This window comes from Odocoileus virginianus, chromosome 22, assembly GCF_023699985.2.
Source record: "Odocoileus virginianus isolate 20LAN1187 ecotype Illinois chromosome 22, Ovbor_1.2, whole genome shotgun sequence".
NCBI lineage: Eukaryota > Metazoa > Chordata > Mammalia > Artiodactyla > Cervidae > Odocoileus > Odocoileus virginianus.
In genome coordinates this window covers 10,789,573-10,816,603 of record NC_069695.1, presented here as the reverse complement: position 1 = coordinate 10,816,603, position 27,031 = coordinate 10,789,573, and the positions used below count along the sequence as shown (strand labels likewise).

Sequence of the window (27,031 nt, the reverse complement as noted above, 5' to 3'; positions counted from 1 at the left end):
ATGGATCAGATGACTCCCAATACTTTTAAAAAGTACCTCGCCGGGAGCTCGCTGGGTGACAGTGGCGAGCCCTGGCTTCCTGGGCTGGCGCACGAGAGAGGGCAGATCTGGTTCTGGTTCAAGCCCCTTCACATTCCCCCCACCATCTGGCGGCTGAGTTTAGCCGAGTTTTCATCTTACCCCTTCTCCACCTTCAGCTGTCTAAGGCCACCGCGCTCTCTGCTGGAGAGAGGGCTGTCCACTTGGGGTCTTACAGGCTTGGCCCGCTGGAAACTTCGAGAGGTGTTTTTGTCTTCTTTTTCTTTTTTTTAGTCTTTTTAAAAGTCCCATTTTGGAGAAGGGGGTGCGGGGAGGGGGCGGTGAGGATGAGAAACACCGTTCTTCAGTTCTGCCTGTGGAGTGCCTATTGTTGCTTTGCCACGGGAGACCCCGCACCCCGTGGTCCGGAGGGACGGCTGCAAGGTAACGTGCACTTATTTTTATTACCACCCCCACAATTTCTTTTCTGGCCCAGGTGCCTTCTGTCTTGCCCACCCTTCTTCCTCGATGCTGCAGCATCCTCCTTGCTTTCCGCCTGCGCTGTCCATTCGCTCCTCCTAATTAGTCTTGCAGTTCACTTGTTCCTCGGTGCTTCTGACCAGGGCATCCCAGAGCCGGCCGGCTGCCGGCTGCTGGGTGCGCTCGCCCGCGCTCGGTCCGGCTCCACCCCTTTGCCGTTAATATGCACCCTTATCGATGCTGTCCAGTCAGCAGAGTTGGCTGCCAGCAGCTCTTTAACTTTGCCCTCCTCTTTGAACCTGCGGGTTTTCGGGGCAAGAAGGTTGTTAGAAAGAACTCTGTCATCTGGTGCTCTTCTTTTTAATCTCGGCTAGATGCTTTGAAAGTTAAGGTGTCCGGGTAGCTGGTTCTGGTTTAAGGAGCGCTTTTGGGGAGGATTTGGTGGGTAATTTGTGCAGAGAACCCCAGGCTGCCAGCCTCCTCCTTCTCCCCAACAGTCTTTCCAGCCTCTGCTCTTCCTCTTGCTACCTCTCTTCCTTCCAGCTGCCAGCCTTTCTTTTTCAGTCTCTTCTATTGGAGGAAGCATGCCCTGGTGGAGCAAGGGTAGGGTCACCCTGCAGGAGTACCAGGTCACTTGGTTAAGCAGAGGAGAGTGGGGAACCCCTGAACCATATCCTATTAGCTCATCTTCTACTATCCTGTTGTTCAGCTCAGTTCAGTTCAGTCGCTTAGTCGTGTCTAACTCTTTGCGACCCCATGAACTGCAGATTGGGTCAAATGATATTGGTCCAAGTTGCTAGTGTATGAGCAGGAGGGTTAATCAGAATGAATGGAAAAATTACTTAACATGTTCCCAACTCTAGTATAGTTGAACCAGAGTAAGTTGCGTCTCTAGTTCCTCTCCTGTAAAATGCTAACATTCCTTTCAACTTCTATGTTCTGTGATTCTAAGTATTTGGGGTTTTTTCCCTTCATTCAAAGAAATCTTTATTTGCCAGGAACGCTTCTGTGAGTGGGGCTTCCCAGGTGGCACAGTGGTAAAGAATCTCCCTGCCAACGCAGGAGCCACAGGCAACATGGGTTCCATCCTGGGTCAGGAAGATCCCCTGGAGGAGGAAATGACAATCCACTCCAATATTCTTGCCTGGAAAACCCCATGGACAGAGGAGCCTGGTGGGCTACAGTCCATGGGATCCCAAAGAGTTGGACATAACTGGGCAACTGAGCACGCAGGCTTTTAGGAGGATACAGCAGTGAACCAAACAGGTGTAAACCCGTACCCCCAGGGATCTTGCATTTCAGTGGTGAGAAGAAGTCAGCTACTTAAAACATAGAAATAATGCTCAGTATTATGGAGCAAAATAAAGGAGAGAAGGAAGGTACAGATGGCTGGAGGGAGAAGGTGGTGTAGCGTTAGTCTGTAACCAGACTTCCCACACTGAGGAGCTGACTTCTGAGCGAGGAACTGGAGGAGAGGAGAGGATGAGCTTGGGGACATCTGGATGAAGGATGACTATGAAATCCCAGAGGCTGAAGTGACGTGGGCTGGAATTAGTAGAAATGAGCTAGAGAACTGTGTGGTCAGAGACAGCCAAGTGCTAAAGTGAACCTTTTATGTTCACCTTATGTGGGTTTATCCACAAGTCAGTGCTGGGAAGCCAGCAGACCCTCTCCGCCTTTTCCCTAGACTTTCCATCTGGTCTCTATGAGTGGCTATCTGGGTGGAAACTGGGAGATTTTGAACAAATTATGTCCACGGTTCAAATTTCTGCCAGTTGGGGCTTTTGTGCATTACTTTAATGACAGAGTTCTGCTCATGTGTATTTAGTTGCATTTTCTGGAACCTTATCCTTTTTACATCACCACCAACCCCTCTACCACTCTAGTCTCTCTTTCCATGACTCCATTTGTTTGTTTGTTTTTCTTTCTTTTTAACTCTGGGATAATTAAGCTCCTGATATGGTCATTTGGTCCATTTTCCCTTGGTTTCTGGGTGACTGGACAGTTTGATTGTCTAATTTCCTAGCCTGTTATCAGGGGTGGTATCCTGGATGATTAGAACAGGGCGGCTGCCGCTGCTGCTAAGTGGCTTCAGTCGTGTCCGACTCTGTGTGACCCTATAGACGGCAGCCCACCAGGCTCCTCTGTCCCTGGGATTCTCCAGGCAAGAATACTGGAGTGGGTTGCTCCTCCAAGGGATCTTCCTAACCCCGGGATCAAACCCTTATTTTCTACAATGGCTGGTGAGCTCTTTACCATTAGTGCCCAGTGGGAAGCCCTGATGATGACAATACCTAGTGTTAAAAGGTCTTGGGACCATCAGTAACATATGCTGTGTTTTGAAGTAGGGCCATCTTCTAGATAGTGCTGTGTGTGTGTGTGTGTGCACGGTGGAACTGAAAGGAGAGGTTTTGCTGCTCTTACGAGCTTCTCTATGGCCTCAATAATTTATTTAATAAGGTAAAAAAGTGTCTGGCACCTGTCTGGTACTGCAAGAAGCACTGAGAGTGCATGAGGTGTTTGGGGTAAGTGCCAGAATTGACATGGGAGCAGCAGGAAAGCCCAGTGTTTAAAAGGCCAAAGTTCCTTACCTCCATTTACAAAATCTTTCAAAACTGAAAAATTTGACTGGCAACTTGTTTAGCAGCAAGACCTGGCCTTACCTAACCTGAATTCTTACACATTTGGCATCCAAAACTGACCTGAACCAAGATGGTCTTTAAAATCTTTTTCTTTTTTCTTTTTTTGCCCTTTACTATGAGTAGTCATATATTTCCTTACAGAAATGTTATTGGTGTGTTTGATGAATGAGGAATGCTCCAAACCCTATATATATATATATATATATATATATATATATATATATATATATAGTCTTGCTATATATATACATCATAATACCTGTTTAAAATCTGAACATTTCTGAATTCTAAAATGCAAGTCTGTGTGAAAGTGTAGTTGCCCAGTAGTGTCTGACTCTTTGAGATCCTATGGACTGTAGCCCACCAGGCTCCTCTGTCCATGGGATTTTCCAGGCAAGAATACTGGAGTGGGTTGCCATTTCCTTCTCCAGCAATGCAAGTGGTCCCAAGCATTTCAAGAGAAGGATTGAGGACCCGTTCTCTGAAATTAGTAACTTGAGGGAAGGAAAGAGAGCTCATTTGGATTAGAAAGAAGGAAGAAATGTAAGGGAGACTTATTTACTTCAGATTCACAGTCACTGATGTGTGTGTTTGTGTGTGTTAGTCACTTAGTTGAATCTGACTCTTTATGACCCCATGGACTGTAGCCCACCAGGCTCCTCGTCCATGGGATTCCCCAGGCAAGAATACTGGAGTGGGTTGCCATGCCCTCCTCCAGAGGCTTTTCTCAACCCAGGGATGGAACCCTGGTCTCCTGCATTGTGGAGACTCTCTGGACCACAGTAGGAAGCCCTACAGTAGTTGATACTAGTGACTAGTTAACACTCTTAAATATTGGTGAGGTGTGCCTTTTATAACATCTTTGCAACTCTTCTGTCAGATGAGATGGAAACATTCAGCAGATGTAAACGCTGAAACCCAGAAGGGTTAAGTAATTAGTTCAAGAGTGATCTAGAACTGGACCCCAGAGCTCTCACCACCCGGGGCCTGCTAGTTACCCGTACGCTCTGTTCTTTCTCCCCAGATGAGTTCGACAAATCCAGGGTGGTACCAACTGCCTCCAAACCCCCTGTGAGATTTAACCTCCGCACCTCGGAGGACCCAGAGCATGAAGGATGCGATCTCTCCCTTGGCCACAGCCAGCCCTTAGAGGACTGTGGCTTCAACGTGACAGCCAAGACCTTTTTCATCATTCACGGATGGACGGTGAGCCCCGGGGGGAAGTAGCTCTCCGGCTCTACACGGGATTTGGTCTCCTTTGTTTTGGTCAATTAAAAAGCACACTGGTGCTTCCAGATTCCGCTCTTTCTCCCCCTCTTTTCTTGTGGGCTGCTTGTATTTCAGACAGCTGTGAAGAATGTAACGGGCACTTCGCTGAGGGGGCAATCTGGACTCCAGCAGGGTGGCATTTAATGCTGGCACGCAGCAGGCTTTCAGAAAGTGGCTCTCCTGAGGGCAGTAGCCCAGCTCCACTGGCTCTTAAGGGGCCCTCTAATTACACTTAATTACATTGGTCAACCGCTGCCTCATGGGGGCCATCCCTTTGCGAGAGCCCAGCTGAACTGAAGCAACTTGACTGGCTCAGACAGTCTGTGAGGAGCCAGCTGGCCTGGCTGACTGGCCCTGGTTGGCACAGTGCCCTCCTGTTTGCCTAGAGATGGTTCCATTTAAAGGCACTGGAGTCTTTCTATGCCCTCACTGAGCCATTCACATCGAAAAGCCCATAACAAACTTCAACAAAAAGAGGGCTTTAATGCTCGGCCTCAGAAGCTTTGGACCAGCGAGGGATTTATCCATTCATCTAATGACAGTCTGTAGGAAAATGGCACTGTTAAGTGAGCAGGTTTCTGCCAGGGCTAATTGGGAGGGAATGTTCCTCCCCTTAATGATGAGAAATTCATATCCGTTACATGCTTGCTGGGTCTTTAGGTCTATCACCAACTGTTGGTGTCAGGCCTGGCTAGGGGCTGTTATGTAGGCACCTATGTACTAAATGCAATCGAAGGGATCGTTAAGGGCCTGTCTGTTCATCCTCACCTCACAGCCTATGATTAGAATCACGCATTTAGATCTTTTAAAGGCCCCCCTGTCAAAATGCAAATACAGACTGCCTGCAACTGACAAACGCATTCCAGAAAGTTCTTTTGTAATCTGTTTGGAACTTGGAACAGCAGTTTCCCATAGAAGCAAGATTGTAAATGGCCTTTGGGTTCCCAGGCCAAGCACAGGAAATCTATTTATCTAATAATGCACTCATGGATAGGTTTACAACTGGACCTAGTCACCATTTACACTTTGTTTCTGTGGGGAAATGTGCTCTGAGTTCTAATTTGGGATTCCAGCAACAGATCTTCCCTCCTCTGGGGTCAAGAGGGATGGCAGAGATGGGTTGTGGGAAGGGGTCATTTGTTAACTTGGCATTTGCCTAAGAGACAGGATCTCCTTGCATCTCTGAGAAAGTAACTGATTCTCCAGGGCAACTCTTCTCAGCTGCTTTTGAATGCTGGACCAGGTCACTTACTTGCCTGACTGCGACAGGGCTAACCTCAGGTCGGCACGGCTGCCAGCATGTATCTCATAGCAGCCCTCTTGGTCAGTGGGGCAGCAACACAGGACAGCAGCTTGGACATTTTCGATGGGGAAAACTGGAGACGTCATCAAGGGCAATGGAAGACAGTCGCTCACCTAGCAATCCTGACTGTGGCTGGCCCCGCTCATGGGCAAGCGTTGGTGCCTGGGGGACCAATGAGACTGTTCCATGGCTGGGGAGAGGGTCATGAAACTGAATTCCATGTTCGTTTGCATTTTTCAAATCCAGAAAAAGAATTTTTTAAAAAAACTCCTGTTTTCTCTGCAGATGAGCGGCATGTTTGAAAACTGGCTGTACAAACTGGTGTCAGCCCTGCAGACGAGAGAGAAAGGATCCAACGTTGTGGTGGTGGACTGGCTCCCGCTGGCTCACCAGCTTTACGTAGATGCGGTCAATAACACAAGGCATGTGGGACTCAGCATCGCCAAGATGCTCGACTGGCTGCAGGTAACAATGGGACTGAAGGGAATCATCTCCTTTTCTGAGAAGGATCTTGAGTCTGAACCCTTTTAGGAAACACAGATCAGACTATTACAGTGAGCCAAGACTATCTTTGAGATTCAAATTTTTACTGAGTTAAGTATCGCTTGAAATATTTTGGAAGCTGGAACTTTTAGAAAGCTTTCTAATTATTGACTCATTTCTGTATTTTTCCTATTGCTTTACTTGAAGGAAGAAAATTTGCCTTCTGGGTCGTTACTTGCTGATGCCTTTCAGAAGCTTGTAATCTTTAAAACATTTTTTGATTAGTTAATTTCGGCTGTGCTGGGTCTTCATGGCTGCACGCGCTTTGTCTAGTTGCGGCGAGCCGGGGCTGCTCTCCAGGGGCGCTGCTCAGGCCTCTCATTGCCGTGGCTTCTCCTGTGGAGGCTTCCCTTGTGGTTCAGTGGTAATGAATCTGCCTGCAAGGCCGCAGACGTGGATTAGATCCCTGGGTGGGGAAGATCCCTTGGAGGAAGAAATGACTACCCACTCCAATTTTATCGCCTGGGAAATCCCATGGACAGAGGAGCTTGTTGGGTTTCAGTTGTTGGCGCGTATGGGCTCAGTAGTTGCGGTTCCCAGGCTCTAGAGCACAGGCTCAATTGTTGTGGCACATGGGCTTCGTGGCTCCATGGCATGTGGGATCTTCCCAGATCAGGGATGGAACCTGTGTCTCCTGCCTTGGCAGGTGGTTTCTTTAGCATTGAGCCACCAGGGAAGCCCAGAAGCTTGTAATCTTAACTACCTACTGAGGTCTGCTCTTATTCTGAGGGGTGACTGGGCTGAGGGTGGGAGGGTTGGTCCAAACAAATGCAGTCTAATACCTTGCATAAAATATATGCGGGAAACAGACCTTGAGGTCTTACATTTGCTTTTATAGGTTAATGATTTGCTTGGGCTCAGTGGACTTAATGGGAGGCAGGAGTATTCTGGTAGAGTAACTCAATCGTCTGGGCAATTTCAACCTGGCCTTCCTTTAGAAGCCCATAAATCTGATGAATTGCGGCAAAATTCTGGTCAGAATTCTCAAAGAGTCTTCAATCCTCTGCCTAGGTTGTTTAGTCGAGCTTGGTTCCTGAGCCATGGGTCAAATCCCTCCTCACCCCCATCACCGAGTACCTTCCCTGTCAAGGTCTGATGCTTCGGCTCTGGGATCCCAGCAGGCTGGTGACGAGGAGGTGGGCAGCTCCTGGGCCTAAGAGAATGGGCAGGGAGCGCCCTGCTGCAGACTGTGTCTGGCACTTAGTCTCCGGTGCATCTGGCGGGTTTTGACCTCCACACTGTCACCCCTCCCCTCCTTAGACACAGCTGGAAACATGTAGAGAAAGGACCCTCATCGCTCAGTTGGTAAAGAATCTGCCTGCAGTGCAGAAGACCCCAGTTCGATTCCTGGGTTGGGAAGATCTGATGGAGAAGCAATAGGCTACCCACTCCAGTATTCTTGGGCTTCCCTTGTGGCTCAGCTGTTAAAGAATCCGCCTGCCATGGGTTTGATCCCTGGGTTGGGAAGATCCCCTAGAGAAGGGAAAGGATACCCACTCCAGTATTCTGGCCTGGAGAATTCCGTGGACTGTATAGTCCATTGGGTCGCAAAGAGTCTGACACGACTGAGAGACTTTCACTTTCAGGTATGCAGCCGCTAGTCACCACCTGCACCCCGTCCCTGGTGTGTGATGACTGAAGTGCCCCCAAGTCCTCTCCAGCTCCCCTTACCTGGCTGTGTCCCATCTGCGTTGCCCTGCCGGCACTACCAGCCACCTCTGGGCTCCCTGTCCCCTCCCCGACGTGACTGACTGGTTGAATTGCTGGCGACCTATGGGCTCAGGACCACCTTCCTCACCCCTACCCTTCTGTGACTTTCTGCAGGGGAAGGAGGACTTTTCTCTCGGGAATGTTCACTTGATCGGCTACAGCCTCGGAGCTCATGTGGCCGGGTACGCGGGCAACTTCGTGGAAGGCACGGTGGGCAGAATCACGGGTAAGTGCGGCCCCCTCACTCGGGGCTGCTCCCGGGGCTCCCTCCCAGAGCCCTTGGAAAACTGAACTTGTGCGGGATTCCAATATATGAAGCAGATAGAAGGGATGTTCTGGTCAAAGCTGGGTATGTGTGGGTAGTGTTAACTTTGTTATTTGAGCCTTCCGCTTCTCTGGAGGAAGCTCTGGTTCCCCGAGCACCAGGGAGCATGCTTGGAAAACCACTGGTTTAGTGCAAAAGGTGAGGAAGCACTCAGACAGCTAAAGAGACTCAAGGGCATCCCTGGGGTGAAGCCTGGCCTGCAAGTTCCGGCGCTCACTTTTAGTCTCTGCTGTGATGCGCCAGGAGCTCAAGGGAAAGGAATGAGTAGTGAGTTGTGGTTTGAATTCTGCCTCTGATTTCTATTTCATTCACCAACAGCATCTTTCCAGTGTTTGACTGGCATTATTTATTAGTGATAGTGACCTCTTTAGAATGTGTGGTTAAACTTTGTCCTTAAAGAGACCTTTCTGATAGTGGTACCCAGGTTGGCAATTGAAAGTTGAATTTTCCATCTTAGTGAGTTTTTTTTTTTCTAAGTGAAAGTGAGTTTATTTAGAGAGATACACATTCCATAGGCAGAATTGGTGACCTTCTGCTGTGAGAGTTTGATTTAAATATTTACATCATCTAGTGATTGGGAAAAGTGGGAAGGACTCTCCCATTTGGGGGCCCCTGAAACACATAACGCAGAGCTTCCTCTAGGAGAAAATCAGAGACAAATCTGTTGCCCTGAATTTTTGTCCTCCTGCCTGCATTCTTTTTTTGTTTTCCCTCCCTGCTTTCACCACACCTCCAACACATTAAGGGCCCAACTGGTCACCCAGAAGGAAATAGTTAATCATTTCCTTCCTGGCAATGTGTATTCATTTTGAAACAGGACTCAGGTAGAAGGGAGTCCTTAGCTAAAGAATGATTTAGTAAAGGTAGAGTTTCAATAAGCCAGCAGGGTAGATTTGAAATTATATAGAGGGACTTCCCTAGTGGTCCAGTGGCTAAGACTCTGTGTTCCCCTTGCAGGGGGCACGGGTTTGATCCCTGGTCAGGGAACTAGATCCTGCACGCAGTCACATTTGCGAGGTATAGTAGCCCTCCTCAAATCATCGTCCCCGGGCTTAAGTCTAACGAGCACATACATGCATACGCACGCGCGCGTGCGCACACACACACACACACACACACACACTCCTTTAGATCCAACTGTTTGATCCAGCATAACTTGAGAGCTTCACTTTTGATTATCAAGTCAGCGGGGCCTGAACTGTTCAATGGGCAGTGTGGCCACACATGACTGCTCAGTAACGCAGGACTGGAGCAATGCTCATGGGCCTTGAGCGCCTCTGGGTTCTATTGTCTGCGCGCCTCCTCCTCGCCCCCAGGAGAGGCCTGGTGTTGCGGAGCCGGGCTGGCTGTGCGCAAAGGCAGCACACACAGCCCCCGCCAGGGCGCCGGGGCCAGTGTCCTTGGCAACGGAGACAGACGGCAGATCTTCCCTCTCCCTGTCTCTGAATCTGAAGTGGGATGGGGCTTGTCGGAGCATTCCGGTTCCTTCCCCTGCCTGTCTGGGTGGGAGCTGCTGAGATGCGGGCTTCTCGGGCAGAATGCTGATCAGTGTTCTGGGCCGTCCGCGGGGAGTGTGGGGGCCAGCTTGTCCGGAGCGCGGCCCCTTCTCTGCAGCCTCTCTCTGAGGAGCGGGGCACCGGGGCGAACATGACAAGGAGTGGCCTCTGTCCAGTTGCCAGGCAGCACCTCAGGGGGCATTTGGCTGACCTGACGCATGTTGCCGTGCATGTCTGATGGGGGAGGCCTGTGCCCCCTCCTCACCCCTCAGACTTTCCATGGGCCTGGGAACTGGGCGGTCCTGACAGGCAAGAGGACCAGAGACGGCAGCTTGTGTGGAGTCCAGAGGCCAGGGAGGCCGCTGTGCAGAGGCAAGTAGGAGTCCTTCGCCTGGGCCTGCAGGGGATACCTGAACCCCAGTCTTGCTTGGATAGGAGAACTGTGGACTTGGGGTCTGTTGGAGTTTCACCCTCTTAGGCTTCTGAGGGAATTCCGTGATCCACTAGGGAAGAGGTCATACATTTCTAATTGTACTCACATCTTGTTACTTATAAAGAAAGAAGCAAGCAGATTTGTTCATTCATTCAAGAGATATGAACTAAGTGTCCACCCTGCATGCTGTGGGCTAGATACGACCTAATGTCAAGTACTCAGGGTAACCGATATTTTGTGCCATCTGTAAGCCATATAGCATCGAAGCCAAAGAATTCTCCGGGCTTCACTTACAGATGGGGAAACTAGGGCTCTGTGCTTAAATAACGGGCCCAGCACTTAACACCTTGATGGCAGAGCTGGGATTCGGACCCAGGCCATCGGACCTGCCCTGCACAACTGGGCCATGCTGCCGGTCTCCTGCTGGGAGGGAAGCAGTAGTTGTGACAGTTTCCTGCCAGGCGGGAGGCAGAGGTTTTCCTGGGCATTATGTGTGAGCACAAGAGTATGTGTGCACATGCATGCAGGCGTGTGTTCCATTTGCTGGACAGGGCACCTTTGGGGGAGTCTGACTGAATGGAAGGAGGGGTGCTTCTCCATCTTCTCTTTTTTGGACTGGATGCATTCACCCTCCCATTCCTAGTTAAATAAATTGTGCAAATGTCCTGCAGGGTTTGTGGGCCTTGGCTACGTGTCAGGCAGGGTCAGTCTGGGGAGGCGAAGGCTCAGCCTGCCAGCCAGCCGGCCTTTCGAGAAGCCCCATCAGCCAGCGGCATTCCCCTGGCCCAGCTTGGTTTCCATGGTGCTGACTGTCTGGTGGAGACTTTTGTTCACTAATGCAAAAGCCCCCCTCTTATTGGCTGCAAAGCAAAATGTTTCTCTTCTTTCTTTCTGTCTTTTTTTCCTCCAGGGCACATGGTGAGAGGCAGGGAGAGGCCGCCTGTGTCAGTACTGGGTCCGTTCAGTTGCTAAAAAGAGTCATCGAGGCCTTCTCAGGGAGGCCGCTGCTTTTGTGCCGTCTTTCTTTTAGGTCCTGGGCTAGAGAGGAGCCCCCAGGCAGCCTGGGCTCTCTTTCTGCCTCTGTCATTCATACATTTTTCTAAACTTCTCTTGGAAACTATTTAGAGTTTCAGTTATTACCAGTTCCCATGAGTAGTAAGTCCCACAGGTTTGCTATCCACTCTGAACCACAGCTCTGCCTTTCGTTTCTCCTAAAATCGCCCTCCACAAGCCTCACTACGTGCTTCCTGGTTCCAGTGCTCTGGGGTCTGGGGAACAGGGTTCTATCACCCATCTCCTGCTTTCACAGCTCTATTCTCGGTCATTCTCCTCCCTAGCTTGGTGTTATTCTAGATCCAGGCTTCTCAGCCTCAGCACTATTCACACGTGGGGCCAGACAGTGCTGGTGTGGGAGCTGACCTGTGCCTTGTAGGATGTGTATCGGCATCCTTGGCCTCTCCTCACTAGATGCCAGCAGCTTCTTCTCTCCTTTTCCTCAATTGTGACAAAGAAAGATGCCTCCTGACACGGCCAGGGATCCCCTGGGAGCAAAACCCTTCCCAGCTGAGAACCACTGTTCTAGACTAAACAAACCTTCCCCAGTGGCGCACAATCTTCTCTTTGCTTTCTCCAGGTCCTTTTCTCTCTCTCTCTCTCACTCTCGCTCTCTTTCTGTGTATAGGGCAAACAAAGAACTTTCTAGGCTAGGATGAATTCAGCTCCCATAATTACTTGGTAATAGTAGCTAGTATTTACATTGACAAGCACTTACTCTCTTAATATCACACACGAACTATATGAATTAAGACATTAAGATTTCATTTTCTAGATGGTACTGAAGCATGGGAGAAGTTTTTTTCCCAAAATCTGGTCCACAGAACGCTTAGTTTTAAGATCACCTGGGGAATAAACCTCTCTTTCTGGGTTCTACACTAGACCTACCAATCAGAATCTCTTGGAGGTCAGGGAATCTGCATTTTATGCTTTGCTAATTCTATTTTGGAATAGTTTTACATTCATGTGCATGTGTGATAAGTCACCTCAATCATGTCTGATTGCAAGCATATAGACTTGGCCCGCCAGGCTCCTCTGTTGTTGGCACTCTCCAGGCAAGAATACTGGAGTGGGTTGCTGTGCCATCCTCCAGGAGATATTCCCAACCCAGGGATCAAACCCACATCTCTTACATCTCCTGCATTGGCAGGCAGTTCTTTATTACTGCCTGCCAGGAATAAAGGGTTTCCCATCTGGGAAAACCCTTTATAGTCATGTGGTCCCAGATACTATAAAAGATGGTGAAATTGTCTCTATTGTTGCCACTATCTTCATGGTTACCTGCCCTACCCTCTCCCCCAACACACATACACACCGGAAATCTGGGACTTGTGTGTTCTTCCAGAGTTTATCATAGTTACACAGTAGAACCTGAATTTGTAAGAAGCTCCCCGCAGATATTTGTGCTGATTAAAATGTGAGAACAGGGCTCTCTGCAGTGCTGCTTGTTTGTTTGATACAGAAGGGTTGCAGGCAAAGGGTTTTCTGCTTGTGCCTGCAGAAGGGAGGGATTCTGGACGCCTGAAATACGGATGCTCAGTGTGTTTCTGGTGCACCTGACTCATAACTAACAGAAGAGGAAGAGGAAGTCCAGATGCAGATAGCTCAGTCTGGGGAGACTGAGTCTTCCCTCTCGGAGATGTAGGTAGCTCAGTTATTCTGTCAAACTTTTGCTAAGACCAGGGTTGTGGAAGGCTCCTGGTGGCAGAATAAGTGGGAGGAATGACTTGGTTTCAGCCAGCCCGAGTTCTTTCTAGAACTGCTTCGGTTCTGACGGTGTGTGATTCTTTGGATCCACATGTTGGTTGAACCTCGTGACCAGTTTATTGAGTCAGGTAGAGTCTTGATAAGAAAGCCAGGATTCCTATATGGCAGGCACCATACCGTGCAGGATTCCCAGGGTGCGGACGTCTTCATTTTGCGCTCGCAGACTCAGCGCACCTGACACATCCCATCTTGGCTCCCCTTCTGCCGTAGGTTTGGATCCTGCTGGGCCCTTGTTTGAAGGGGCGGACATCCACAAGAGGCTGTCTCCTGACGACGCAGACTTCGTGGATGTCCTGCATACCTACACGCGTTCATTTGGCTTGAGCATCGGCATTCAGATGCCTGTAGGTCATATCGACATCTACCCCAATGGGGGTGACTTCCAGCCGGGCTGTGGACTCAACGATGTCTTGGGGTCGATTGCATATGGAAGTGAGTTCCTTAATTTTTCTTTTGACTCAATTATTGCATCTCTTCCTGGATCAGCCCGAGCTATTATTGTTCCTGACAACATTCATTTCGTCATTCCCTCTTCTCCCTGCAGTGGCCCTTCAACACTGTTTATCCTACAGTTCATCATCCTGCAAGCCTATTCACAGTCTTCCCATGGTCTCTGGTCTGCTGTCTTATGCTTTGAGGTCATAGTTATTATTGTTATTCTTCTTATAACAAAAGGAATACATATTTGTTGGGAAAAAAATCAAGCATTATAGAATTGCCTAAAGCAAGATGTAAAAATACCCCCTCATCTCCCACACCCACTCTTATTTTTATTATCCAGAGGTAGCCAATATAGATATTTTGTGTGTATCCTTCCAGGCTTTTTGCTTTGCAAATTTATTTGTGTGTGTGTGTGTGTGTGTGTGTGTGTGTGTGTGTGTGTGTGCATGTGGTACTTTTCAAAATCACGTTGTCCTGCAGCTTTGCTTTTTCAGACTTAACATACATTATGGACATTCTTAGACATCAGAATACATAGATCTATTTACTTTTTTTCTTTCTAAAGGCTGTATAATATTCTTTAGCATGGATGCACCATAATTTAATTTTTTTGTAACTTTTTAAAGAAGTAAAATCAAGAGGCTTCCTCACTCACTAACAAGTCTGTCTTCCTGAATGCCTAAGCCTATTCCCAGCAGTCTTGGGTGGAACTTAATTTGCAGCTGAAACTGATGGGCTAGGTTTCTCATTTGCTCACTGCCTTGCATCCTGTCTTTTTGGATTTCTGTCTTGGCACCAGTTGACTCTTTGCTCTGATGCTCTGCTCTTTGTATGTCCCACTCTGTCACTCGGTCTTAGGGTGACCTCTCCCAGGGTGTTCTGTAACATTCAAGGAGGCCCTGTGGGGCTTGGGGGTTTATGCAAGGGGAGTGTAGCCCTGCCTCAAGTGATTAGGCATTTTTTAAGTCTGGTAATGTTAATGAGGAAGGAAAGGGGAAGCTTTGCCAAATGTTTCTGAAGGTCCCAGAATTTACTAGAACTATCAGCTTTAGCCTCTGGTTGCAAGAAATAATGATTACTCTGGGTCAGAAAAATTCAAATTATGCTCCTAACTTTGTAACCAGTTGGCTCTGTGACCCTGAGCAAATGACTTCAGCTTTAAGGGCCTCATCATCTGTAATTGAAAGAACTGGACTAGAATGAGGTTGCCAAACATTTTCTTAGAGAGTCAGTTAGTAAATATCTTCAGCTTTGCAAGCCATGCAGTCTCTTGGTTTCAAAACTCTGCCCTGCTCCCGTAGCGTGGAAGCAGCCAGAGACAACAGGCAAATGAACGAGTGTGGCTGTGTTCCAATAAAACTGTACAAAAAATGGGACCAACCTGCAAGGTGTAGTTTGCTGAGCCCTGGACTAGATGATGTTTAGCATCGGATCCATTTCCAGTATTTTGTGACCACACAACTCCATCAGGACTTAGTGATTCCTCCTGCACAAGTGGTATCCATCATCCTGTATAAGGCTTGTCCTATGTATTCCTTTGCTCTTTATTCCTTTGTGTGTATCGGTGCAGTCTTCCTACCTGGAGGGCAAGCAGTTCAGTGGCAGGACTAGCCTTCAGTTCTAAAGAGAGCACAATGTGTGTTAAGAATGACACAAAGAAGCATATGAATAGCAGCATGAAAAGTAGTGATAACTGACGCGTGAGTCCTAACTGATGGAGCAGGCAGATCACCAAGGAGCAGCTCAGTCCTGACAGTCTCCATCTCCCTCTTTCCCAGCGATCGCAGAGGTGCTGAAATGTGAGCACGAGCGGGCAGTACACCTTTTTGTCGACTCTCTGGTGAATCAGGACAAGCCAAGCTTTGCATTCCAGTGCACGGACTCCAACCGCTTCAAAAAGGGAATCTGTCTCAGTTGCCGGAAGAACCGTTGTAATAGCATTGGCTACAATGCCAAGAAAACAAGGAACAAGAGGAACAGCAAAATGTACCTAAAAACCCGGGCAGGCATGCCTTTCAGAGGTAACCTTCATCCCTGCCCTCATTGCCCTGGGAAAGGACCTTTTCCCTCCTTCCAAATACCATGCTGTGTAACAGGCACATTCCTGCACTTTGATCACATCATTGCAAACCAGATTATATTGTGCATGTCCTAGGAAAGTTAAATCTTTAAAAGTAAATAATGGGGGCTCCTTTGGTGTTGTGAATTATCACTCTATGATAGCAATATCAATAACTTAAAAATTCTATCTTGCATTTAGCTTTTCATATTTGTTTTCTCATTTGATTATCAAAATGATCAGAGATAGGCCCAACAGGGAATTGAAATGATATCTTACATTTTTATAACATGTTATACAACTAAAAGGTTTTGAGGGTATTATATTCCATATGAGAAAATTGAGGTTCAAGAGGTTAATACCTTGTTCCTTAATTCAAGGTCACACAGCTCGAAAGTATCTAGGTCAGAGTCCCCCAAAGTTCTCTTAAACCCCAAGCTCAGGGCTCCTTCTTCCTTTTATTAAAATTTTTAATTGGAGAGATAATTGCTTTATCATATTGTGTTAGTAAATCAGCTATATATATATATACTTGAATATCCTAGTCAAGGCAGGATATACTTAGATATCTCCCTCTTAAACCTCCCTCCCGCCCCCTCCATCCCACCTCTCCAGGTCATCAAAGAGGGCTCCTTCTTCTATACTGCAGTGACCTCTTAGGCCATTGGAGAGAATGAGATCAGAGGGAGTTTAGAGGTTGGGCTGGACCTAAAGGATGTCAATCCCTAAAAACTGACTGTGGTGGGTGACTCACACTTTGGGTCAGGGTGTCCTAAGATGACAAGCGAGGCTCACAAATGTCTTTGTTCTGCTATCTCTGCAGTTTATCATTATCAGATGAAAATCCATGTCTTCAGCTACAAGAACTCGGGAGAAATGGAACCCACCTTTTATGTCACCCTTTATGGCACCAATGCCGAATCCCAGGTTCTGCCTTTGGAAATGTAAGCCATGGGTTTTCTTTGCTGGGTGCAGGACAGAGAACAAGTGGGAGAGAGTGCGCAGGGGCATGTGAGCACTTGCAGGGAAGCGAGTCTGCGTGCCGGGGAGGCGCTGGGTGGTTCCTCCCTCCTGCTTCACTCTCTCGCCAGAGCCGTGGGCTCACATTTCTGGGAGGGAAGCTCCTGGGATGAATCAGCAGCGTGAGAATCTGCTGGATCAGCTGGGCAGAAACTGCTGTTTCATTCAGACAACACCTGATTCCCGAGCTTTAGGAGATTTGGAACCTAATACATGTCATCCGTGGCCCGTTTCCCATTATCTGTGGGAGGGGCACATGGTAATCAGTGTAGACCTGTTGAACACTTGTAAGGTGCAAAGCGCCTTGCTGAGTAATGCTGGAATTGCCAAGGAATGCAATCAGAGTACTTGCTCTCAGGGCTGAGGGCTGAGCCAGGGGGACCAGACTTGTGTGCACAAACTCATGCACACAGATGGGGAGAGGCAGGCTTCCCTCGGTGCTGAGTGAGAGGGACAGACAGGAGGAGCTGGGAGTTCCTAGGGGAGATGGATGCCCATGGGCTGAGGGGATGAGACGTCACTGAATGGGGATGTGACTTCTTTGCACTTTTCTTATTTCTGTTCTTTCCTGGTCCTGTTGTTCCCCACCCTCCCACCCTCCACCCCAGGAAGTTGCCTACATGATGAGTTGCTCAGATTCTTGAGCATTGGATAGGAAGCTGGGGTGCCATGGGTGGTGTTAGCTCTCTGTTAGTATGGGGCACAACTGAGCTTCCATGCTGGTCCTGCTGCCAGGACGTGGAGGGTGTGGCAAGGGGGCCTCTTGCACATTTCTCTCCCATCCATGAGGGGCAAGGGCTGTCACTGTGTCACCCCGCATAGCGCCACAGTCTCCAGGTGGTAGGGGACGGAGACCAGCTTTCCTGTCCCCTTGCAGGGTGGAGCAGATCGGGCTGAATGCCACCAACACCTTCCTGGTCTACACCGAGGAGGACTTGGGAGACCTCCTGAAGATCAAACTTACGTGGGAGGGCAAGTCTCAGTCCTGGTACAACCTGTGGAAGGAGCTTCGCAGCTACCTGACTCAGCCTCGCAGTTCCAAGCAGGAGCTGCATATCAGACGCATCCGGGTGAAGTCTGGGGAAACGCAGCGGAGGTAAGTTTCTCATGAGCCTCTTCCTGTCCCAGGTCCATGGTCAGCAGAGGGTGTGTGCCACTGCAGAGTTCTTTTCTTGGCTGAGTGAGTGTGCTAAGGGCGTGTTAAGCCGCTTCAGTCGTGTCTGACCCTTTGCGACCCTATGGGCCGTAGCCTACCAGGCTCCTTTGTGCATGGCATTCTCTGAGCAAGAACACTGGAGTGGGTTGTCATTTCCTCCTGCAGGTGTGCACCTTCCATCTTTTCCTATCCAAAGCACGTGGGCAAAACCACAAACGCTTTGCAAGGAAGACTGAATTCCAGATCAATTTGTGCCGCTTGTGCCCTGGTTACAGGCCCTGGGCTGAGACAGGTGGGCAAGTGGAGGCTGGAACCCAGCCCTTGTTCCATTTGCCAAGCCCTGTGCTGGCCTGGAGGAAGGGGGCTTCTCCTGGACAGGGCGCTTTATAGAGCTCCCTTGTTTTGTTTTAATATTGTTTAATATGCCATAGTTCAAGTACTTTTTTTTTGGCTGCACTATGTGGGTAGCATGTGGGATCTTAGTTCCCCAACTAGGGATCAAACCCGTGCCTCTTGCAGTGGAAGCACAGATTCTTAATCACTGGACCAGAAGTGCTGCCTTGTCAATCTGTTTGCTCTGGGGTCTGTACAACCAGAACTTGCATGAGGTCTGTGGGGGTCCCGGCTTCCCTGACATCCTGTCTTCAGATGATTCTATCCCTCCTTGGGAGGCTCTGATTCCAGGACGTGGGTGGGGCCTTAACATCAAAGAACAGAGATTCCTCTGTGCTATGCCAGCTGGCAGTTTCCCCATGTCTGTTAACCCAAGCCTAACATGAAAAATCCACACCTAAATCAGCCCCTGAAACGTGCCTTGACTTTCTGAGCAGCTTCTGGCTAAGTGGGAGCCAGGAAGCCTGGAAGACATTTGTTAAGAAAGGAGGGTTTCCTTGGCCAGATCCTTCAGCCAGCCTCTGGGAGGTCATTGCCAGCCTTGGGTTGATGGGAAGCAGGTTCCACTCTACTTCTTCTGGCATTTTCTCTACTACAGTTCTTCAAGTGTCTCATTTCTGTCCATCACCTACAGGGCATCTTGGCCATGCAGGGGTGGAGGCTTGGGTCGCTCATCTGAGTGATTCTGGTCTAGAGACCTGGGCACTGGGGCGTGGTGGGGGTGGGTGCCTGCCGAGGGGAACTATTAGCACAAAGGCTATGGCCTAGATAATCGTGTGTATTTCTCCTTCTCTTGATGCTTGAAAGTGCAGCCTGTGCCGATGTGTGGCAGCTGAAAGGTGATCATTTTTTATTTTTGGTACTTTCCTTTTTGGCCACATTGCCCAGCATACGGGATGTTAATTCCCCCACCAAGGATCGAACCTGTGCCCCATGCAGTGGAAACGTGGAGACTTAACCCCTGGACCATCAGGGAAGTCCTGAAAGATGGAAGCAAATTTAATAAACCACCGAGATTTAACAAATGTGAACCATTTTCCATATTGGTTTCAGATATGAGATTTTAAAAAGTAAAACATTACAGATGGAACAGAAGCCCCTCTGCTGCCTGACTCCTGCCCTTTCAAGCCAATTGTACTCATCTTCCAACATTAACACATGTTAGTGTTTCCCTCTTCATGATGTTTATACCTTCACTACCTCTGTTTGTATCTGTGTGCAACCTGTAGAATTGTTTTGGTTCCTTCTGAAGTTTACATGAGTGGACATATTCCTTTCAAAGTTGCTTTTCTCCATTCAACATAGTTTATGAAATTTATCCAACACATATCGATCCCATCTATTCATGTTTAGGCTTTCCAGGTGGCTCAGTGGTAAAGAATCTGCCTGTCAAGGCAGGAGCTGCAGGAGACATGGGTTTGATCCCTGGGTTGGGAAGATCCCCTAGAGAAGGAAAGGGTAACCTATTATGGTATTCTTGCCTAAAAAATCTCGTGGACAGAGGATCCTGGCAAGCTACGGTCCATGGGGTCGCCAAGAGTCAAACATGACTGAAGGACTGAGCATCATTCATGTTTAACTCCTGAATGCAAGCCATCATTGCACAAACAATAGTTTCACTGTTGTCCTGCTGCATATTTACGTTGTTACTTTCTTGCCGCCCTAAGCAGTGCTGAGATAGCCATCCTGGGGTGTTTTCCTTGTGCACATGTGTCAGGGCTTCCTGTGCTGTCTTGTGCTTAGTCACTCAGTCATGTCTGACTCTGCGACCCTGTGGACTGTAGCCCTCCAGGCTCCTCTGTCCATGGGGATTCTTCAGGCAAGAATACTAGAGTGGATAGCCTTTCCCCTCTCCAGGGGATCTTCCCAACCCAGGGATCAAACCCAGCTGTCCCGCATTGCAGGCAGATTCTTAACTGTCTAAGCCACCAGGGAAGCCCCAGAATACTGGAGAGGGTAGCCTATCCCTCCTCCAGGGGATCTTCCCGGCCCAGGAATCGAACCTGGGTCTCCTGCATCGTAGGCAGATTCTTTACAGGCTGAGCTACCCGGGAAGCCCACGGGCTTCTTGGGGGCATGTTAAATCACTGGGTTATAGTATACGTATTTACCAACTGGACTGGATATTAATCCCTTTCCAAAGTGTTTGGACTAATTTTTCATCTCAGCCAATGAGAAAAAGTCCTCTTTTTCCCCCTCCTTTGGTGGATATTCTTGCCATTTCATTGGGTGTGACTTGGTCACCTACTGCTGTTTTCATCTGTATGTAATGGGTGTTTATGGACTGTTTGGGTTTCTTGGTAAAGGTTCAGAAGACTATTCAGAATGTGACTTTTGTCCTACTGGTAAGCATCATGGTCAGATTTACAGGCCATGGGGTCACACTGACCACACATCACCAAGGCTGGTGGGCTGGAAGTTGGGTTGTATGTTATAGTTGAAATAGTTTTAAGACTACTGATTCTTCCTGTGATCTTTGTTGTCTACTTCCTGAATCTTTTCTATTGACTCACAACTGAGTTCCAGTTATGCTTGTCAGTGGGTATTTCTGGACACCATGCTGGAGGGACCTTGAGTTCCTTCACTCAAGGAGTTTATAGTCCACTACAGATATAGGAATCCACAGCTATTCAAGGCAGGATATAATGTGCTAAAACGAGATAATGCCTTCGCTATTAACTCTGTGCCATAAGAAGTAACGACAGTAACAAAAACAACATTTATACAAGGGATGTGCCAATTCATTAAATTGGGAAGTCAACAGAGGGTTAGCTTAGTAAGGTCTCAAGCAGTCAGGGAGGCTTCAGAGAGGTTATGCCTTGGAAGGCAGGTGTCCGTTTGGACAGACAGAGGGAAGAAGATGGAAGGGGTGTGATTAAAGGCTGCATGAGCCGAATCATGGGAGATATCCAAGTGAGACCCTTTCGGTGTGCTTGTCGCAGTGGTCGGGAATTCTGAAGGGTCTAGAGTCAGGATGGGCGATATGAAAACTTCTCTTTTCTTCTTACTCCATCTGCCTTGGATCTAGAAAGTACCGTATGGCTGATGCACAGCCGTGTCCCCACCTCTGGAGCTTTGGCTACATCAGTGGTTTCTTTTTCCTTCTAGATTGACTTTTTGTGCAGAAGATCTTGAGAACACTCTTATATCGCCTGGCCAAGAGCTCTGGTTTCACAAGTGTCGGGATGGCTGGAGAATGAAAAATGAAACCAGGTAAGCAGGATGTTCTCAGAGGTTCATGCAGTGCTTGTTGACAGGTCCCTAGGCGTAGGCTGGATGTGCGTCTGGGCACTTGGGACATAGAAGCCAACAAAAGCCAAGGAAGGTCCCTTCCTTTATGAGGCCAACCTTCTGCTGGAAGGAAATAGATGAATCAGTGCGACAAGAAGTTGGATGCTGTGAATGTCTCTTTGCCTCTTGTTCTGCTTCACGCTGTGGGTGTCACAGCCGTGGTCCTGCTGGAATGAGGTCTTTCAGTGACCAAGTCCCCAAGCTTGGTACCCAGGTTGCCATCTTAGATTGAACTTCTGTGTAGAGACCAGGGCCACGGGAAGTTCCAGGGCTCCTGGTTGCCTTCTGGGCACCTGGGTGGAGTGGGGTGTTGGGGGGAGTAAGGGAAAAGCACAAGGCTTGCTCCCCTTTTAAGATTTTCTGGGACCCAGGTTGGTGTGAGTGGATATAAGTAGGCAACTCTCTCCGTTTCTCTTTTCTGACCGTGAGGCATATGGGAATCTTAGTTTCCCAACCAGGGATCAAGCCTGTGACCCCTGCATTGGAGGCGTGGAGTCCTAATCACTGGGCCACCAGGGAAGTCCAACTTTCTCCCTTCCTGAAAAGCAGGAACGCTCACTGTGCACGTCGCTGAATCAGACAAAGGGGTCCTCTTGCTTCGGTGTCCCTCTTGCCCCGAGCTGGAGTCTCATTATTTCAGAATTGAGGAAGGCTGATTCTGTGGTATGAGGCAGTGGGTCCATTCAGAGGGGGCCTCAGTCATACACCCTCTGAGCCTAAATGCCTGCTGAGCAGGAGGGAGACGCCCCCCGCCCCCCACTCAGGTCCCAACTCCTGGCCCACTCAGTGGTACTAAATTACAACACTGCCCAGCATGTAGACGTGCCCACCCTGCGTTCATGCTTCCATACAGCATCTCATCTACTTTGATCAAGTCCACAATGCTGGTGCTGTTAACCTTGTGGACAGTTGGGGGACCTGAGACTCAGGGAGGTTAGGTCACTCTTTCCAGGTCCCCCAGTTGGTGACAACTGAGTGAGGATTTGAAGCTGTTGGTTCACTCAAAATCCTGTGTTCTTTCTTGAGCATGGAGGTTCCACTTGCTCAGATGAGTCACTTCGCCTCGATCTGGGTATCAGTTATCAAGCAGCTGCACCCATGCTGGGGTCCCCCTGTGATTAGCTGTCTGCCAACCCTGAGGGTTGAGCTACATCCTGGCTGCTCTCTCTTCTGTTCAGGAGCATCAGTGTGACTACAAACTTGGAGCTCACAGGACTTGTGGCATCCTGAAAACTGCTCATTTAATTAAGAGACTCAGTCTAGAGTAGGCTTGTAAGACTTTCTGCTATGATAATAATTTTAATTCTTCATGTCTGTATTTAAATTTATACCTTTCCAAGTGCTTCCACACATTTTAACTTCACCGATTCTTGGAACGGCCATGTAAATTGCACACTCGGGAAGGATTACTATTCTGATTGCTATTCTGACATACTTTTTTTTTTCCCACTCCAGAACTTCCTAACAGTTGAGAATGCCCTAATTCTCTTAAAATATCTCCTTGAGAAAACAAGTTGTCGTTTCCTTTGCCCTCAATAGAATAGAAAACCACAGGATCCCCAGTAATAAATTAACGCCAGGAAGTGGTGACATCTCTGGACTTGTCTTACACCTTCAGTAGTCTCTCTCTGGCTACGAATGCTGTTCATCTGTTCACAAAGAAGGAGACTGAGACTCCATAGTGCGTTAGTGTAGCTGAGACCTAGAACCAAGATCTCTCGACTCTGCCCCTTTCCTATCATACTGCAGGCTCTCCTGTGTTTTTAGAGCAAAGCAGAGAGGACTTGGCCATTCTCCTTGCGGTTGCATGTGTGTGTGTGTGTGTGTGTGCACACACATGTATATGCATGCTGAAGGTGATTATTCTGCTAAATATGCAGGTGTCAGCACTGAGGTGTAGGGAGCGAGGAACCCAGAGTGGGCTCTGATGTGGTGTTTCTCAAATTGGCTCTGTGGCTTCTTGGGGGAGGGGGAGGAAGGAGCACTCAGGTTTGTTCTGAAAGGGAAGAAGGTAAAACAGGCGGAGAAGAGTGGAAGAAAGCTTGGTCTTGTGGTAAGCGGAGGTGCATAGCTGCGAAGCCAGCTAACAACTCCGCACCCACGTGGTTCCTTCCAGTCCAACTGTGGAGCATCTCTGAGGGCCCGCCACCCACCCGACTTCCAAGCACGTGGAGGGATGTTATAGCAGAAGAGCCGCCTGATGGTAGGACCCGGCTTGGCCCTGTCCCTGGAGCCCTGGGAGGAGCCCGCTCGCGGGGCCAGCTCTGTGCCTCCCGGGAAGGCTGGGACTCCTCACTGGAGGGGACCGCACACCGCCCTGTCTGCTGGCCCCACTGCTGCTCTTGGACTGCTCTCTCTCCAGGTCTGTGAGCAGAGGGCCGGTGCCCCAACCTCTGCGCCCACCAGGCTGGTTTCTCAGTGACTGCATGAGCCTGTGTTTCGCCTGATGAGGGTCACGGGCTCTGAGCATGTCTGTGTGGAAGGCTGTCCGCTGCCTGACCTCAACCTGACTTGAGTGAGAGGTCTTTCTGCTGGAAGCTGGCTGGTGTCAGGACCTGGGACCTTGTTCGCTGAGGGAGGGGAGAGTAGGTCTGGGAGCTGCAGAGCCTCTCACTCTTGGGGTTTGATGGGTAACTAGTCATATGCCCCAGTTATATTTTATTCCGTCCTGCTCCCCAGCTTCCTTCCTAAAGCACACATCATTGGCATTCTTATTTTTTCCATTGCTCATTTTTTTTTTTTCATTGCTCATTTTTTAACTGGACAAATATTTGCTAAGCACTGATAGTTAGCAGGTGGCAATAGACACCTTAGTAAATTTCTGCAGAGCCTCTCCTCATTTGAAGCCTAATGGGTTTGGGGTGTCTAGACTTCCTTCCAGTTTAGATGATCCATGACTATGCACGAGGGGCACTGAGGGTTTATAGGATCTAAGAGTTGGGGACCCTGAGGCTTCAAGTGGTTTCTACCTATTTCTTCTTCATGGACATGAATCCTCCTTTAGAGTGACATCTTTGGTCACCAGCAGAGTGTCACCATGTGTCTTGGGGACAGAATGGTGACCAATTGCTGGATATGATTGGCAAAATCTCTTCTGTGTAGGAAGATGGGAAGGGATTACACATGTCTGTTCATATGCAGACCAGCACACAGCAGATGCCAAGATGTGATTAATGCCATCCTTGTTCCTTCTTGAATTATCTGGTCCAAACACCAAGTTCGGCCCTTTCTGTGCCGAACTTCTTCGAAAAGCCCCCACTTCTAGATCTTGATCTTAATGAATATACATGATATCTGAGGAACCCTTTTGTAATTTTCAAAAGATTTAAACATGCATGACTTAATTACAGACTCATAACAGAAGGTGAGCAGGGCAGCTACTATTATCTCTATGTTACAAAACCAAGGCTTAGCGAGGTTCAGCCACGGGCCTAGAATTATATATCAGGTTGATAGTGGAGCCCGGTGAAGACCCAGACTTCCTGGAGCCAAAGCCTGTGGTATGCACATCTCTACAACTTCACCAGTTTTCCTACAGCCATTTCCTACCAACATGCCCCAGACATGACAAGGAAGGTTTTTCAGAGCCATCCATGAAACCCTAAACCCTTTTATTAATAGAGAACTGGGAGGACAACTGTGCCAAGCGGTTGGGATTTTTATGGATGAATATTATTTGGAAGGCGTTGTGATGGCAGGTGGGGTTGGGGGGAGAGCTATTTTCTCTGTACTTAGGTTTTTAAGTGTTAGTGTTAGTTGCTGAGTCGTGTCCGACTCTTTGTGACTCCATGGACTGTAGCCCGCCAGGCTCCTCTGTCCATGGGATTCTCCAGGCAAGAATACTGGAGTGGGTTGCCATGCCCTTCTCCAGGGGATCTCCCAACCCAGGGACTGAACCTGGATCTTCTGCTTTGCAGGCGGATTCTTTGCTCTCTGAGCCACCAGGGTCAAGAAGATCCCTGGAGAAGGGAATAGCTACCCACTCCAGTATTCTTGCCTGGAGAATTCCATGGACAGAGGAGCCTGGCGGGGCCACAGTCCATGGGGTCACAAAGAGCTGGACATGACTGAGGGACTAACACTACGTTTTTAAATGACATTGTTTTCACCTGTATTGTGCCAAAGTTGTATCATTGTTCAATGCCAAACTTCTGAAGACATAAGCAGTCAAAGACCTCAGTTCAAAGTATTTTCTCAATCCAGTTATGTGCTATTCCTGTTGCTTCTGTGACTGCTTTCTAGACAAAGTAAAGTTTGTGTTATGACTGTGCATCCTGGTCACTTTCTGCTCCTGCATTTGTAACGGAAGCCTTGGGAATGGAATCCTCAGTGGGTCCTGTATTTATACATTCGGCTAGAAGCCTTATTTGTATATAATGATGCTTTTTTAAATGCTTAGAATGCTATTTATTTCTCAAGTGTATATAATGTATAAAAACAAATGTATGGTTAGTTTTTACTTTATGATTAACCGTTTTTAAGATTAAAATTTTTAATAGTAAAATAAATAAAAATATACAAAATTCTTCATGGTCTAGCATCTCATTTCTTAAAATTTGAAGTAATTTTGGCTGCTTAAGCCTAGGGTTTAACAAAACAGTTACTTTAATGTAAAATATGTTCTCTGTTTGAATCTAATTGTTGGTAAGAAGTGGACAACAACTCCTTTCACTAAAGAACAAAAGAGAAATTATTTGACTTGCAGTAGAAAGTCCAGGTGGTTCAGTGGTAAAGAATCCAGCTGGCAATGCAGGAGACACAAGAGAGGCAGGTTTGATTCCTGGGTAGGGAAGGTCCCCTGGAGGAAGAAATGTCTACCCACTCCAGTATTCTTGCCTGGAAAATTCCATGGACAGAGAAGCCTGGAGGGCTGCTGTCCATAGGGTCACAAAGAGTCAGAAATGACTGAGCATGCATGCACAGATGCACAAAGTCCTGAAGGTGGATGTTTGGAAGAATGGGGAGGACCTAGGGGAATATCGGTGAGGATACAGGTTTGGTCTCATGAGATCTAGATGACAGTGACTTAAACCAGATAGAAGATGAATCCTATATTATGTTAAAGTCCCCAGGTGGTACTGAGGTTGTGTTCCCTAAAGCCAGGCTCTTAGTTTTTGCTGTGACATTCATAGGATGTTTCCCTCACCACACAGTCCGAAGTGTCCCCCATTAGGTCCACTTCTAATCCCTGGGAAGTCAGAAAGGGAGGACATGTTCCCTTTTAGTAGCATCATTGAGGAGTTGCCCACATTCTTTGGCTAGAAAACAGTCAGATGATCACACCAGAAGCTAGCAAATACTGTCCTCTTTTTTCTAAAGATTTATTTATTTGGCTGTGCCAGGTATTAGTTGCTGCATGTGGGATTTTCAATCTTCATTGTGGTGTGAAGCTTTTTAGTTGTGGCATGAGAACTCTAAGTTGCAGCAGGTGGGATCTAGTTCCCTGACCAAGGATCGAACCTGACTCCCCCGCATTAGGAGCACGGAATCTTAGCCACTGGACCACCAGAGAAGACCCAGGAAAATGATGTCTTTATTCAGGGTGCCTGGGGGCCTAGCTGAAAATGCAATTACTATTTATAAAAATGGAAATGGATATTGCCAACTGTTCATTGGGAATTCATTTTTATCC

The 27,031-nt window shown here is 48.2% G+C and overlaps 1 protein-coding gene across 1 annotated transcript; it reads left to right on the top strand.

Annotated features, from left to right (window-relative positions):
* On the top strand, positions 1–25,925 carry LIPG (lipase G, endothelial type). The gene is made up of 10 exons (XM_020899777.2): positions 1–462; positions 4,165–4,346; positions 5,998–6,177; positions 8,080–8,191; positions 13,250–13,471; positions 15,259–15,501; positions 16,363–16,483; positions 17,437–17,655; positions 21,217–21,321; positions 23,516–25,925. Exons 1-10 carry the CDS (start codon positions 366–368, stop codon positions 23,535–23,537), a joined length of 1,503 nt encoding a protein of 500 aa, XP_020755436.2. The 5' UTR covers positions 1–365; the 3' UTR covers positions 23,538–25,925.
* Positions 25,926–27,031: the final 1,106 nt, after the last annotated feature.

Coding starts and splice junctions, on each gene's coding strand:
- LIPG (XM_020899777.2), top strand. CDS start 366: ATGAGAAACACCGTTCTTCAGTTCTGCCTGTGGAGTGCCTATTGTTGC. Junction 15,502..16,362: donor GGCAGGCATGCCTTTCAGAG/GTAACCTTCATC, acceptor CTATCTCTGCAG/TTTATCATTATCAGATGAAA. Junction 21,322..23,515: donor AGAATGAAAAATGAAACCAG/GTAAGCAGGATG, acceptor GGTTCCTTCCAG/TCCAACTGTGGAGCATCTCT.